At 34.4% G+C, this 14,491-nt stretch overlaps 1 protein-coding gene across 5 annotated transcripts in view; it reads left to right on the forward strand.

Annotated features, from left to right (window-relative positions):
- The window catches only part of LOC148621062 (uncharacterized), a 140,295-nt gene that overhangs the window by 87,880 nt on the left and 37,924 nt on the right, over window positions 1–14,491 (forward strand). For all 5 annotated transcript variants that reach the window (XM_088575062.1, XM_088575063.1, XM_088575064.1 and 2 more), the window contains 18 exons: window positions 463–573; window positions 1,161–1,334; window positions 1,661–1,876; window positions 2,313–2,594; window positions 2,954–3,193; window positions 3,874–4,140; window positions 4,436–4,723; window positions 5,207–5,476; window positions 6,285–6,494; window positions 7,072–7,371; window positions 7,987–8,142; window positions 8,864–9,046; window positions 9,550–9,705; window positions 10,555–10,770; window positions 11,487–11,666; window positions 12,521–12,793; window positions 13,141–13,275; window positions 14,178–14,405. In XM_088575062.1, coding sequence (XP_088431188.1) covers window positions 463–573; window positions 1,161–1,334; window positions 1,661–1,876; window positions 2,313–2,594; window positions 2,954–3,193; window positions 3,874–4,140; window positions 4,436–4,723; window positions 5,207–5,476; window positions 6,285–6,494; window positions 7,072–7,371; window positions 7,987–8,142; window positions 8,864–9,046; window positions 9,550–9,705; window positions 10,555–10,770; window positions 11,487–11,666; window positions 12,521–12,793; window positions 13,141–13,275; window positions 14,178–14,405 — 3,885 coding nt within the window. The remainder of the gene's footprint in view (window positions 1–462; window positions 574–1,160; window positions 1,335–1,660; window positions 1,877–2,312; window positions 2,595–2,953; window positions 3,194–3,873; window positions 4,141–4,435; window positions 4,724–5,206; window positions 5,477–6,284; window positions 6,495–7,071; window positions 7,372–7,986; window positions 8,143–8,863; window positions 9,047–9,549; window positions 9,706–10,554; window positions 10,771–11,486; window positions 11,667–12,520; window positions 12,794–13,140; window positions 13,276–14,177; window positions 14,406–14,491) is intronic.

Here is a 14,491-nt window from a genome sequence, read left to right on the forward strand (position 1 = left end):
CTTTATAGAAAAAATTCATTAAGAAAATACCTCAATTTTACTTAGCTAAACTGTTATTTTGTATATTGAATAAGTGCCCAAACAATCCAAGATTGTTTGGCAACAAAGCTAGTGACTAACTATGTATCATTTACAATTGGAGTCATCTGAAATACTTTGTTTATTTTTAAGTCAACTGAAAATAATACATGTGTATCCTCGCTTTCAGGACCTCCTTGCCAAATTTTTATCACAATATCAATGAAATTATATCAAAAACTCCTCATTCCCTCTTTTTTTTAGGGCAGGATTTGGTTAATAAAAAGGTGAAAAGAAATAAGTCCCTTCCTCACTTGTTTTCATGAAACAAGAATTTGACTTTGAATGGCCTTAATTACAAATAAAATATGTAGTTTTACTAATTCTTATATATAACTGCAGTTTATGTACCGTAAGTCACTATTACTCATCGTTTTGTTGCAGGTGCTTATTGCCCAGCAGGAACACTGTTTGCCCGACAATATGACTGCCCTGCAGGAACATATAATAACAGAACTGGAGCTGATGATGTGTTTGATTGTCTCCCTTGTACAGGTAGGGAAATTATTATGTCAGAAAAATAAGATTACAGATTTTTTTTTTTCCACAGATTTTGTCCATTTGCACTCTGGTAAATTCATCCACTTTAAGTACATGTACTAGTTCACATAGTCTTTAACACATTTTTTCTATTTGTGATACAAAAGTCAAAATTTGTTTTAATCTGTTTTCTATTAAATGCCTTTATTATGAAACAGGTAATGTTTAGCATGAAATGCAATTACTGTAAATTCAAAAATTATGACAAAATTTATTACTTGGGTTATGCAATAATTTAAAGTACATAAATTATTTTATATAAACAAAGTTGGATTTTTTTAATGGTGCCAGTTAAAAAAATCACATTTCGATAAAAAATGACAAAATCACATACATTTATACACACAATAATTTCTGACTTAACATTGTGTGAACTTGCCTCTACAGTACATTAATATTATAATAGTGTAAATTGATTAAATTTGTCATAAGCTTCTATTGTAAGCACAGTAAGTACAATCAGAAGCACATAATAACTGATAGTTTTGCCTTCTTTGTCCTGGTAAACCTTAGTAATACCTTAAATGATTCACTTTTAACAGCTGGTATGTACTGCGCGGGAGATGGGTTGGCAGTTCCGACAGATATCTGTGCCGCTGGATGGTATTGTTCAGGAGGAGCATACAGCAACAAGCCAACACCATTTGTCAATTCAACCAGTAGTGTGGATTGTCCTATATACTCACTGAATGAGACAGGAGGTCAATGTGATCCAGGTCAGTAGCATAAATGATGGTCATTACTTAAATTCAGGTTTTGCTTAAAAATATCAATCACAAATGTGCATTACCACCTTGGGCATGTTCTGTGGCAAAATGTATTTCAATAGGTGAAATTTCCAAAACACTTTTTATGTCACAATTTTTTGGGTTATAATTTTGTGCCATTCCATTACTAGAAAAAGTGTTCAATTTGATTTGTACTTAAAATTTGGAAGAACAATGTAATTGTTTCTTTTATACAATAATATTATAAAGTTTGCTTTCATTATCAATTTATCAATTTCTTAAACTTAATGTTCGAACATTTTTGTCCTTCATAGGAACCTATTGTCCAGCTGGAACAGACAAACCCTTGGCCTGCACTTTTGGTCAATATTGTGAGACCCCTGGCCTGGACACACCCACTGGACTGTGTACTGCTGGATCCTTCTGTAATGGAAGTGCCAGCATACCTAACCCACAACCATGTGACATGGGATATTACTGTCCAGAGGGCACCACTGTACAGGAAGCTTGTCCACCAGGAACGTATTCAGGTACACTAAATAGCATCAAATATTTGTTCACATATATTTGAGAAACATTGATACTCAGATCAGGAGATATTGAACTTTTGATTAGGAATTTAGACAGCAAAATGGGATTTTTTTTTTACATGGACACTTGTTTTCATCAAAAGCTCAGGACAACCTTATGACGACAACAGTTGACTTTTTTTTTGCTTTATATTTTCTAAAACTAGGGAGTTCGATCTCCAAAGTAGGACATGAAAAGGACAGGGAAACAATTACCTCAGAAAACGTCAGATTTGACACTCCTTGTTCACATGTTTTCTTAATCTAATAATGTATTATCAAGTGAAAAAGAATGTTAGATGTTGAGGTCAACCAAGTGCTGGTAAAATGTGATGGACAGTTTTAAAATGACTCTGTTATAATTCAGTTGTTAATTAATTCAAATTTTCCTTTTCAGATCGTGTTGGAAATGTCAACATCTCAGACTGCCTGCCATGTACTGCTGGTCAGTACTGCCAACAATATGGCCTAGCAGCTCCCTCTGATGATTGCCATGCTGGTTATTATTGCCCTGAAGGACAAGAATCGCCCAAACCAACCACATATGCCTGCAGTCCTGGACATTTCTGTGAAGTTGGCAGCCATAATGAAACAGGATGCCCATCTGGATATTATCAACCTCATTGGAAGCAGAGCATGTGTGACATTTGTCCTGCAGGATCTTATTGCAAGGCCTTCGGTAAGTTTTTAAAAAAAATCAGGAGTTATTGCCCTTGATCTTGATTGGTACCTTATTTTATGTACAGGTCTGAATGGAATTGAATGAAAGAGTTACTGCTCTTGATAATAATATGATCTTGAAACGATAGTCAGATTTAAGTCAAATATGCATACTTTCATTCTTACAAAGTATCAAAAACTTTTTGGTGATTATACAAATTAAATTTCTAAATTTGAAAAGATTTTTATCTGAAGAATCACAAAACAATACTATGGTAGATATGTACAATATCTTTTTAGTTTCAAATTTTTCAAAACATGAATTAAAAAATTATTAATTAGGTATAAAACCTAAAATTCCATTATTATCAATTAAAGGTGACTATGAAGTATTAGATGCTGCTAACATAACAACAAGTGGAAACTACACAGACCGTTACAGAAGCTACAGAGGTGTATCTGTCCCAACTCCCTGCCCTGGAGGATCTTACTGCCCTGAGGGAACCAAAGAAGAGAAAGAATTCCTATGCCCTGCCGGAACATACAGCAACAAGACTAGCCTCAATAACTATACACAGTGTACACCATGTGATCCTGGTTATTATTGTAGTGGTGAAGGTAAGTGGTGATATTCATTACCCATTAGTCTTTGTGGTTTTTATACACGGCCACCTGTACTGGCCAGGTATTATGCGATACTTTGAAAAGTTATGTCTTAATGTGTTGTATGTCCCAGACAGTTACCAAATGATAACTTTAGATGATACTGAATTATGTTTTTAACTTTGTATTGATATTGAGTATCATTAAATACAGATCAAGTTCGAAGTCTTCTACCCAAAAGTTATGGCCATTTAAAGCTGTTTTAACCCCCCCTAAAAAAAAACTTTAAAGCTCTTTAGACCACAGCTATGGGAAAAAAAAGAGATAAACATATAACCAACGTCATAGACCATGTATGTTCAAACATATGAAGGAAGTTGTCCTATCAGAATTGAAATAAGTGACAGGAACTCCATTTTATCATTGTTTTACCATGAGCTAGCCATTTATTACATAATTTACCCCCTCGCTATCACTCAGGGTAAAACAGTGTGACATAAATGGTCAGCTGGTGGTAAAACAATGATAAAATGGAGATTCCGTGATTTATTTCTTAATTAAGTCCTTGTACCTCTCATAGAGCTTACTTAAAGGTATGTTTACATGGTGATAGTATATACTATTTTGATTTAGGTTGTATTTGTTTCATTTCACTATACCAGTTGTTTTTTATCTATCTATGTTGTCCATTTTAGGTAACACGCAACCCACTGATGTATGTGCCCCAGGTCACTTCTGCACTCTCTCAGCTCAGTCTGCCACACCAACTGATGGGGTAACTGGTAATATCTGTCCCGCTGGGAGATATTGTGAGGCTGGAAGTATTACTGGAGTTGGATGCCCAAGGGGAACATTCAGTAACACACAGGGACTCACCAACAGTAGTGAGTGCACACAATGTACACCTGGATATTTCTGTGGAACCACTGGACTCACTTCTGAGAGTGGACAGTGTGTTGCTGGTATGTAAAATATTTTATGTTTTTGTCTAATTCTGTTATTTTTAAGAAAAATCAAAATCATGCATTGTAAAAAACTTCTAGATAAGTGCATATATTGCAGTATAATTATGGTAAAAAGATCATGTTTTAGACTTTTAGAATTTTCTTTATTAAGTTCTTTTGTCAGTTTCTTAGTTTGCTAATAAGTTGAGGATTCATATGTTAACATTTCTTCCCCAAATCAAAGTAAAAATTATACTTCCTGTGTCAGGTGTTAAACCCATTCAATCAATCAATCAATCTTTACTTTTTTTAGGTCATTATTGTACTCTTGGCTCAGAAGAAAGTGGCCCAATAAATCAACCCTATGGAGACTATTGCCCGGCAGGATTCTATTGCCCAGATGGAACATATGATCCTGTTCCCTGTCCTTCTGGTACCTTCCTTAATGAGACTGGCAAGGGTCATGCTGACGACTGTCTTCACTGTAGTCCAGGGTTTTACTGTGAGCCGACAGGAAAGACAAATGTTACCGACATGTGTGACGCTGGTTATTACTGTACAATCAGAGCCAACATTTCAGCACCAACAGATGGCACCACTGGTAAATTTTTTTCCTTTATGATTAATGTTTAGATGGTGTTTTATTTTTTTTTTCATTTTTTTTCATGTTTACCTTTACTGAATATTTTACTCTAAAAAATGCAAACGTTGGAAAATTTTCATGTTTGCTTAAACATGAATTGTTTTAAATGTCCTTGTGCATACTACCATTATAGCTTTATCAATGAAAATCATGTGAATTGTGTATAGTTCATGTATACTAAGCCTTCAAATGATAAAACAGTTCTATTGGATGCTAATGCAATTGGCAATGACATTGTGCCCCCAAACATGTTAAGCATACCAAAATTATATTGGAATACCTGGTCATTAAACTTTACAGGACTTACATTGTAAGAAGCCCTTAGCAATTAATTTATAACATCATTTGCACATACTCCATCGTTCTTGTTTCTGAATTATATATCTTTTGTTATATTTTTAAAGACTGGAAAACTTACCCCATACATTTTATATTTTATAGGTGACATCTGCCCAGAAGGATTTTACTGTGAGACTGGGTCCTCAATGCCAACACCCTGTGGCAATGGCACTTACATGAACCACACTGGTGCTTCTGCCTGCTACATCTGCCCTGCAGGGTACTATTGTGTAAATCGTGACCGGGCAGATATCTGTACCCAAGGCTACTATTGCCCAACAGGCACAGGAGCCGATCTGCAGCCTTGCCCAACAGGAAGCTTTGGAAATACAACTGGACTGATACAAGAAAATGAGTGCACTCCATGTACAGGTAAGATTTATTTCTGATTCTGACTTTTTTGTATTTCTATCAAAGTAAAGAGGAATTAAGTACCAGTCCATATAAAATTCAGACACTACCAATGGTAAAGTGATTCATAGTGTAAAAAACCCACGGAACAAACGATGTTTTTTCAATCTTCAGGTGCTATATTTGTAGGGAACATAAGTCTTTTTTGTATTCTTATCTGCACTTTTGAGAAAATCATACATTTATCTCTCACTATAACCAACCAGATCAAAACAAATCAAGAACAATAAATCTTGCAAAGTGCTAATTTCGTGTACAATCTATATAAATTTTATCTCAAAAGCGCAACCCCCAAATGAAAAACCAAGACTTGATATGTGGTCTGTATCTGATTCTGAATAAGAAATAAAAGTAAATTTGGTGAGTTTTTGACATGCATGAATCACCTCCTCCCTGATTTTTGTAAAGACTGATACTTAATATGTGAAAAATCTTCAAAAAAAGCTTCAAAAGATTGATTTCAAAACAATTTTTCATGGTTTTCCAGAAAATGTTACCTTCCATATATCATAGATTTTCTACCCCTTCCACATGACATGACCAACAAGTTGCACAGCGGGTGTTGTGCAAGAAGCAGGAAATGCTTACTCTTTCACTGCACCTGATTTCATCCTTAAATTTTAGAATGATGAGTTTATGAGTTCTTTGTTAGTTCCTTTGTTGTGTACAATTAGTTCATCTTTTGTTGACTCATATTGTTTTGTCCTAAGTTTTCCCCTTGTCTGCGTCGACAGTTTTGCTATTTTTTCCTTATATAAATTTTTTTCAGGTGGACATTTCTGTGGAACACCAGGGTCACCAGATGTTGATGGAGAATGTTTGGCCGGACATTACTGTACGTCAGGGGTAGACACAGCCACACCTACAGATAGCGTAGCCCATAAAGGGACAGGCGCTGAGTGTCCTACTGGCCACTATTGTCCTAAAGGATCAGCTGTCCCATTGCCATGTACAGCTGGAACATATGCTCTCGTCACAGGTTTGTAGATAGTCATACACATGTGTCACAGGTTTGTAGATAGTCATGCACATGTGTTACCGGTTTGTAGATTGTCATACACATGTGTCGTGTTTGTGGAGTCATACACGTGTCACAGGTTTGTAGATAGTCATACCATGTGTCACAGGTTTGTGGATAGTCATACATATGTGTCGCATGTTTATAGAAAGTCATACACATGTGTTACAGATTTGTTTACTTTGTAGTGGGTAATTTTTGTAGGGTGCTAATTTTAGGCAGTCTTTTTAAAACATCAAAATACATTTTGCAATAAAATAACTCTTATTGTTAGTATAAATGCACCTTTGAGCATCTGTCAAAATTGGAATTGGCAAAATTTTTTGCATGCTTTTTGCCTCAAAATACACCAGTAAAAATAACCTGCCGTATGGTAATACATATAAACAAATTTAGTTTGATAGGAATTCCATATTTGTTGCATTTGGATGGGTCGTAAAAAGTTGCTTCAAGCTATAAAAACTGTAAAGATCCAATGATATATTGTGAATTCAAAATTAAAAGATTTGTATAAATATTTTTTCATATTCATTTGCAGGAAAAGCATCATGTGACCAATGCCCAAGTGGCTACTATTGTACCGAGAATACAACAGATCCCTTCAGTTTCCCATGCCCTGTAGGCCACTATTGCCCAGCAGGAACCCAGTTCAGTACTGAGTACCCATGCCAGACTGGAACATACAATCCCCTGACAACACAGGCTTCTGTTGGTTCATGTTTACTCTGTACACCAGGAATGTATTGTGAGAATGAGGGCATTAATGAGCCCACTGGAAACTGTAGTGCTGGATGGTTCTGTACAGGTGGCGCTTCACAAGACAAGCCTGTTGTCCTAGGTAAGTTTGAAAAATGTATTGCATGCAGAAAGAATGAGAATAGAAAAAAAACCAATATGGCAAATGCACCAGCATGTATCCTAAGTACAAAATAATGAATACTTCCAGTGATTGCCAAAAAGTCTTCAATAAGTGTAGACACACCTTAAATAAGCTCTGGAAGGCTCCAACAACAAAGTAATAAAATCCATGATAACTGAGCAATGACAATTCTTCAGCATGAAACTAAAAAGTATAGAATGTCTTTTTAGATCATTTTTTGATATTGAAGTTTATTTTAAAAGTTTGTCTACTACTAATGTTCTGCTTGTTCTTTGCCATTTTTAGTCTTATTTGAACTTATGTAGGATTTTTATGATGATCATTTTCAAATTCACGAGTTGTCAACCATATTGGTCTATTTGTTTTAACCAGGTCTAGTAATATTTACTTTGGAATCTACTAACAATTAGCTTTGTAATTTGTCTGCAAATATTTTTGTGATGATTAATTTCAATTGAAGTTGACACATAGGTGACTGCCATTTCGATTTTCTTATATGATCATGGTAAGTCAAACTGTTAAAAGATTTTTTCAACTGTTGAACTATTTCTTTAATATAATAATTTTCTTAAGGTAACTACACCAACATTGATGTCTGTACCTGCCCTGCCAATAACTACACTGGAGGTAAATGTCAGCCCGGCTCCTATTGCCCTGAGGGTTCCCCTGCTCCAGTAGATTGTACTGCTGGCTGGTATTGTGATGACTATGAACTGGCAACACCTAAAGGTAAGGAAAAGGATGATTTAGTACTATTATGGGCTGTCTATTGATACTGTACATTGAAAGAGTAATCAAGGGAACCAAGGTTATAGTGGTAATCAAAAGAATGTAATCCAGGGACAAAGACCAGACATGGAAGAGTAATCAAGGGAAACAAGGTTATAGCGGTAATCAAAAGAATGTAATCCAGGACAAAGGCCAGACATGGAAGAGTAATCAAGGGAACCAAGGTTATAGTGGTAATCAAAAGAATGTAATCCAGGACAAAGACCAGGCATGGAAAACAGACATACACAACAAAGAATATAAAGTAACTAAAATCATACATACAAAGTAACAAAAGTAAATGAGCAACTCAGACTCCACTAAAAACTGGGAGCATGGACCAGGTGCACCAGTAGGATAAGCATCCTCTGCTTTTCTAGAACACCCGCTCAGTTGCTCAGAAAATGTCAAAAGAAAGAATTGACATCTTACATTTTGCCATGGTCAGTAACCTCAAAAGATGGAGCAGTTTTTTTGTTTTTGTTTTTGTTTTTGTTTTTGTTTTTTTGTTTTTTGTTTTTTTATAAGATTTAAATTGACTTTTGAGTTTGTAAATTTCTTTTTAAAAAAAAGAGTAGCAATTGTTTGATTGATTTTTATTTTAGTCAAAGAACTAGCTAAGATACAAATTTAACGCTTAAAGGCTAAAAAATGAATTCCAAACTGATTTTTACTATTTTAGCACTCTGTAATCCTGGATATTACTGCCCAGTGGGCCAGACAGTGGCAAATCCTTCTGCTTTCGTGTGCCCACCAGGAAATTACTGCCCAGAAGGATCAGGAACATACACAGCTTGTCCGATTGGCACTTTCTCCAACTCCTCTGGAAACACAAACGTGACCGACTGTAAACCATGTACACCAGGTAAGCTTTGCAAATTTTTTGCCTATTTACACTTTTTTATCTGTTAGTATTAATAAATCTTGCTTTAATTTAGAATATTACATTGTACTTTTACACAGGAGAAATTATAACTTATTTTATGTTTAAAAGCAACTTAAGACATGTTATGTTTATCATATGCTTTCTAGTACCATAATGGAAAACATGAAAGTAACCAGTATGTTTTCCATAAAATTTTATATATGAACAGTGTATATCTTTTTAATGATTTTGATTAACGTATATTTTCATGTATTTTTATATCAATATAAACATTTCCATCCTGGTACAAACATGATTTTTTTATGTTTTAAAACATATTTGAAACGTTACAATTTTCCTTTATTTATTTGTATAATGAAAAGATCTTTCAAATGTTTAACTCTTGTTCTTTTTTGAAGTTCTGTATCAAAAAGTATAATTTTTTTTTTAGTTACATGTCTATAGAATGTTTAATAAAATATGAAATATCTGGTTTTGTCTAGGTTACTACTGTGATGCCTTGGGTATGACAGAAGTCCGTGGGCCATGCCAAGGTGGTTATTACTGCCCAGAAGGCCAGACTGTAGACAATCCATTTGATTGCCCTGAAGGTTCATACTGCCCAGTGGGTAGCCCAACATCTATAATCTGTGAAAGAGGTAAGATTTTGGTCAATATGATCAGGTATTGAAGTGTTTTTTTGTTTTTTTTTTTGGTTTGTTTTTATAATTATTAGTATAGTTAATGAAGTTTTAGCTTTTTGACAAAAATTTATTCTATTTTATTGTCTCTGTCTTAGATGAGTAATATGCCTTTGTCAGAGGCGGTTAACATGCCTTTGTCTGAGACAGGTAATATGCCTCTGTCTGACAATATACCTCTGTCTGAGACATACTGAAACTTTTGACCTACCTTGGACTGTCTTTAAGAACTTTTTACGACTTCTCTGTAAACTTTCATATCATGATCTATTTTGAGTGCATCTGCCAGATCCAACATCCCTATTCAGCATCCAATCATATTTTGTCTGAAATGGACAATATGCCTTCATCAGAGAAGAGCAATATGTCTCTGTCAGTAGCTAGCAATATGTGTCTGTTTGAGAAATGTATTATGCGTCTGTCTGAGACAAGCTATATGCCTCTATCTGAGACAAGGAATATGCCTCTATCTTAGATGAGTAATATGCCTCTGTCTGAGATGGACAATATACATATTTGTACCTCTGTCTGAGAAGAGTTAGGTGTCTTTGTCTTAGATGAGTAAAAGGCCTCTGTCTGAGATGGCCAATATGCCTCTGCCTTTGAAGAGTAATGTGCCTCTGTCTGAGATGGGTAATATGCATCTGTCTGTGTCTAGTGATATGCCTTTTGCAGGCAATAGTTTGCACGAGTAGCATGTTAGAAATCTGATGAAGGTGTCTAGGTTGCTCTGGAGTGATTATTTATTAAAAATTTTTTCTGAAATATGAATATACAATAATAAATTTGTCCATTGTATTCCCATAGGCAAATACAACCATGCCAGAGCACGAGATTCTTGCCTTACTTGTCAAGAAAGATTTTACTGTGATCCATGGGAAACAGGCAACATAACAGGCATTACATCAATGTCAACTAATACTTGCCCACAAGGATATTATTGCCCAGCAGGAACAGAGTTTGCCCAACAATATCCATGCCCCTCTGGAACCTATGGAGATGTTATAATGCTTAAGGCTGCAAGTAAGTATAATTTTTTTAATGAGTTAAGGAGGTAGACCTAGGATAAGGTAAATAACTCTTTAATCAGTGATATGTTTGTATCATATTTAATTTCACCAAAGATTTTCAAGCTTTCCTTTGAAACAGAATGAAATCAGTCCAAGTTACTGTGATGCTTACATAAGATTGATGTAAAGTGGTGAATACAAACGTTCCAATGATTTGTAACTGTTGTGTCCCTTACCCTAGGTCTACCTCCTTAATTTTGATTTGAATTTGCTGTAAATACAGGGTAGGAACAAAATTCGTTAACTAGTGAAAACCCCAGACTAAAGTCTAAAGCAATTATCGATAGAAGGGAAGTCCATACTATAAATGGCAGTATCAAGGCATAAAGAGGTAGTAAGTCTTTTCATAGTTATGTATACTATTATTTCCCATGAGAATTGACTTTTTGTTGTACTGTAGATTGTTAGGTAAAAAACAAATTATGCATGTACGGATAATGAACACGGAATCCTGCAATTTCCCATACATTAAAGATTTTTCTATAAGGCAAATTTGTTACCATTTTTACTTGGTAACAAATGTTTTAAAACCGTAATATATATGCATAGATGAATTTCAGATTTTAGCCCATCATAAAAAAATACATATATGTACTTGTATGAAGTGTTTTTATTAAAGATGCATAGTATTTTTCTAGAATAGTCCTTGATTTGCATGATGTGTTTCAGGTGAATGTAGAAATTGTGAACCTGGAAAATACTGTGAAGACCCAGGACTAACAGCTGTACAAGGAGACTGTGACCCAGGATATTTATGTTTCGATAAAGCCAACACTTCACAACCAACAGATGGTGTGACTGGAAGCCTTTGCCCTAAAGGACAATATTGTGATGGAGGTTTGTCTGTCGGTAAGTCTCTCACCTTGTTTAGTTTTGATGACTAGATTTTTTTTCCTTTTTTTTTTCACTATCTGTGATGGCATTAAATTCATGGTTTTCAATTTTTATAATAGTGTCTAGATATTATATGATACCCTCAGAAAAATTTTGCAGTTGTGTCAGTCAATTTCCTGCGGTTTCCAGATGTTAAATTGAGAACAGGTCAATTAATTGTTTTTAAACTCTGCACAGTTGTTTAGTACTATGAAATACAGGATAAGTTAAATTTTCAGCTAATTCAAAAAATATTTTTTGAGTTATGCCATTTTTCACTCTTTACTGTCCCCCCTTTTCTACTGATACAAGTTTCCAGCATAATAATTGACTAAGAATCAATGAATTATTTTGATATTTTGCACAGTTGTTTTGTACAATAAAATGCAGATTGTGAATTTTAATTTTTTTTTTTTAGTTATGCCATTTTTCACCCTTTCCCACACCCTCATTTGTTTAGTACTCATGTACAATGAAATACAGATTCAGTTCAACTTTCAGCCTTTGGCTGATACAATGTATGCCACTCTAGTTGTGTTGTTTCTTTGACATTAAATCACCATTTCCACTCTTTTTAAATCCTAAATTTATATATTTAAACAACATGGTGGGGTATCATTTAATGTCCCATTAGGGCATCTAAGTTATCACTAAAAATTTTGATATTTCTTTTGTTTGAATTCTTGGTTAAATAGAACTTTTTAAACCATGAAATTTTGTACCCAATGAAGTAATTATAGGTTTTTTAATGGGCAAATAGTATTTAATTATTATTTTAAAGATTCTGTTTTGTTTAGTCATAATTGATATGAAGATTTCCAAATTTTCAGGTAATTCTTGTCCTGCTGGAACATTTAACAATGGAACTGGTTTACGGTATGCCAATGAATGTATCCCTTGTACTCCTGGTTATTATTGTCCATCAGCTGGACTTGAGGAACCAGTAGGACAATGTAATGCTGGTCATTACTGTGAACTGTCATCAACTGAGGCAAGCCCAGTGGGCAAATCCTATGGTTACAGATGCCCAGTAGGTCACTACTGCCCACAGGGCACACCAACACCAATAGAGTGTCCTAAAGGAACTTACCAACCATCAGAAGGTTAGTACATGTATTACTGGTAGTTCAAGCCTAAATAATTAAATGTGGCAAAGAAAGAAAATTCAATAATAATGTGTTCGAAAGATTTCTTTTATCTTTCTGGAAATTTGAAACTGAGTTGCTATTATAAGTTCATGGAAGAGAAGAGTTAGGAAAGTTTGGTTTTAAACTTCATTATGGTTGTCTATACCTAATCAAAGATTAAATTTCTTATGATTTTCTTTTTTTTTTTGTAATTTAACAAGTGCTGTCCCCTCTTCATTAGTTCGAGGATGGAAACTGATTTTAAAAAGTATGAAATATCTTAAAAAGCATTTCATGCAAGTAAAATGTTTTTTTTCCTTCAGGAACCTCATTACTATCTCAATGTTTGTCTTGTACACCTGGATACTATTGTGAACAAGCTGGAAATGACACGGTCACAGGAGAATGTATGGAAGGCTACTATTGTACAGGTGGTGCTAGTGTTCCCAATCCTACAAGTAAGTAAAATGTTAAGTATTACTCCAGCTATGAATCATGCAAAATGTGATTCATGGTTGGAAAGCCTACTTATTTTTATTTTTGATATTTTGTTCTAAATAGAAATAAACATGTGGTTTTTCATATAACCCCTGTTTATAAGAGATATAAATCATATAGAATGTACTGTAGAATTCACGTTAAAGGGAGATAACTCTGTAAAAATGACACTAAATTACAGTAGAAACCATTGGATTTTCAGTGTGAATTATCTCCTTAGAGCAGACAGATTGGAATGAATGATTATACATTTCATCATATAGACCTGTAAAGCAACTTAATAACAAAAATAAAAATGTGTAGCCATTTTTGGGGTGCATCACATATTACAAAATTTGCATGATTCTTAGCTGGTGTAATACTTTAAAAATGGAAGATCAAGGTGAAAAGATGAATTATTAACTAATTGAAAGTTACTTGTGTTTTGACTGTAATAGATCAAAAACTTTTCTAAACAGTTTCTTTATAGACAAAATTTTGTAGAGTATTTCATATTGAAACCGGGGCTCCAGCTGTAACAAATTTATAAATTTGATTTTTTTTTAAACCTTAGCAATTTTCGTATATAAAATAACAAGATCCTATGAATTTGAGCTAAGTATATTCTCAGACCTAAGTATTTTTAAGTTTTGTCACACTCATATATTCATGAAATTTGGTACACATTTACGTTGTGAATACATTGAAAGATATGCAAATAGTTACGAAGTCCTCTGGGAGAATCAACCTTGCCGTTATATTTACTTGTATTTCTTATAATGTAGATTTACTTAGAAATAATGGAACTTTTCATTTTTGAAAGGTTTGTGTACTAATAAAATAATATTAATAAAAACCTTATGTGAACAATATAATTTTTCAGATAGTACCACTGGTGACATTTGTCCAGTTGGTCACTACTGTCCAAATGGAACAAGCTCACCAAAAACATGCCCAGATAAAACATACATGGAGGACCAAGGAGCTTCTGTATGTCTGACCTGTCCTTTGGGCTTCTACTGCACAGGTGGAGCAAGTGCTCATCCCTGCCCCCAGGGTTACTATTGCCCTACAGGCACTGGGTCTGGTGGAAACATAGCATGCCCGATTGGTAAGTGAAACATGAAGCTAAAGCTTGTGTCAAGAAAATGAAAGTTTTTCCACTTAAGGTGGAACTATATTTGTCACATAAAATTT

Source organism: Perna viridis, chromosome 3 (genome assembly GCF_037379345.1).
Source record: "Perna viridis isolate PV_CMFRI_1.1 ecotype Kerala chromosome 3, ASM3737934v1, whole genome shotgun sequence".
Classification (NCBI taxonomy): domain Eukaryota; kingdom Metazoa; phylum Mollusca; class Bivalvia; order Mytilida; family Mytilidae; genus Perna; species Perna viridis.